Genomic DNA, 1,424 nt, shown 5'->3' with positions numbered 1-1,424 from the left:
CGTGCTCTCAGCGTGCCGGATGTAAATGAACTCCCACTCCATCGCTTCCTTCAGCACCTCCCAGTTATTGAAGTTGCTCCTCATGTATTCCATAAATAAAGCCATCTTACTGGCGGTGATGTCGTGAGTATCTTGCCTTGTCACCTGCAGCCCGATAAACGTAATTACCCTCTCGGCGCTGCTCTGGCCACCGGTGGGAGTAGCGCGGGCCCGCCCGGATTTCTTCTTGGCAGCTGCTGCCCGCTGCACCTCGGCCACGTAGAACGCATCCAGCACGGGGAAAAGGCGTGTGTCGGGGATATACAGAACACCGGGTTCAAGGCCAACCTTCTGTATTACGGTGTTCCGAGCCCCTTCCGTCGTGTACTCGAGCAAGCGGGGCCTGCTTGGAAAGCGACCTCGTGCGTGCTCGTCCGCCAACACGCTGGCCCGCGGTTCTCCCCCCGCAGTGCGGGGAATGTACTTCATCTTGCGGGCAACCGCCTCGACGACGCCGCCGATCAGAAACGCCAAGCAGCCCAAGCGCTCAAGATCGGCAGCGGCACCAAAACAGCACGTTCCCAGGGCGGACAGCAAAGCCGACATCTGAAATCTCTCCGCTAGCACGAGCCGCCGCAATCCTGCTTCGATCTCAAATGAAGCAGGAACATTTCTGGAGCTTTCCCCCTCCACCCTCCACTGCTCCCTCCCCGCCACCCCCAACACACGCACAAGCTTGAGCAGTCTGTGCGTTGTCCGGTCCTCCCGCCACTCAACCCTGCCGAACAAAATCCTCGCGAAATCCTCCCATTCCGCCTCAGTCCTAAGGAGCAGCACAGCTTCAATTGCATTCCACTGTTTTAAGTAAGAGGTGTCGTCGAAAACATATCGAGGGAATGGTCCAACCTCATACATGCGTCGCTTCACCTTATTATCCCACTCCTCAAGGGCCTTTCTTCTTCTTTCGCTTCCGTGCGAGTCGCGGAGCGAGTCGCGTACCTGCCACGCATAAAACGCCTTCAGCTCTCGTGGAGTGTAGCAGTTGACATAAATGTAAAATGCACCCCGTTGTTTCTCCCACTCCTCATAGTTGCTTTTATCAGGCGAGCTCAACACAACTCCGCCCCAATGTTCATTGGGCAGCCTATGTGGGGGAGGAAGTCCCTTAGTCACATCAAAAATAAAGTAGCCCGCAATTTGCTTTTCAGCCAATGCCTCGATGACCAACGCACCCTGATCAGTGTTTGTGTATTTCACCACGGTCCTTGCATTGTTCCCCGTCTTGCGAAAAAGGTACATTGACTCATTCACAAAGTAGGCCACCAAAGGGACCTTGGCGGCGTCGTAGTGCAGGAGCTGGTGCAGCACGAAGGACCCTACCGCCAGCGACTTGCCGATGCCGGGCGTTCCAACCACAACGTACGACCGCCTCAAGGAAGTGCTGC

At 56.1% G+C, this 1,424-nt stretch overlaps 2 protein-coding genes across 2 annotated transcripts in view; both read right to left on the bottom strand.

The window, feature by feature from the left end:
* Positions 1 to 1,278, bottom strand: part of Tco025E_08612 (putative retrotransposon hot spot (RHS) protein) — a gene marked incomplete at both ends in the record, with an annotated part of 1,314 nt that extends 36 nt beyond the window's left edge. Inside the window, one exon of the mRNA XM_029375457.1 lies at positions 1 to 1,278. This exon is cut by the window's left edge and continues 36 nt beyond it. Coding sequence (XP_029224429.1) covers positions 1 to 1,278 — 1,278 coding nt within the window.
* A 131-nt stretch (positions 1,279 to 1,409) lies between these two features.
* Tco025E_08611 (putative retrotransposon hot spot (RHS) protein) overlaps positions 1,410 to 1,424 on the bottom strand; it is a gene marked incomplete at both ends in the record, with an annotated part of 1,275 nt that continues 1,260 nt past the window's right edge. Inside the window, one exon of the mRNA XM_029375456.1 lies at positions 1,410 to 1,424. This exon is cut by the window's right edge and continues 1,260 nt beyond it. Coding sequence (XP_029224428.1) covers positions 1,410 to 1,424 — 15 coding nt within the window.

This window comes from Trypanosoma conorhini (genome assembly GCF_003719485.1).
Source record: "Trypanosoma conorhini strain 025E chromosome Unknown Tco_14.4_contig_00825, whole genome shotgun sequence".
In the NCBI taxonomy this organism is placed as follows: Eukaryota; Euglenozoa; class Kinetoplastea; order Trypanosomatida; family Trypanosomatidae; genus Trypanosoma; species Trypanosoma conorhini.
This window is presented reverse-complemented; position numbering and strand designations above follow the sequence as displayed.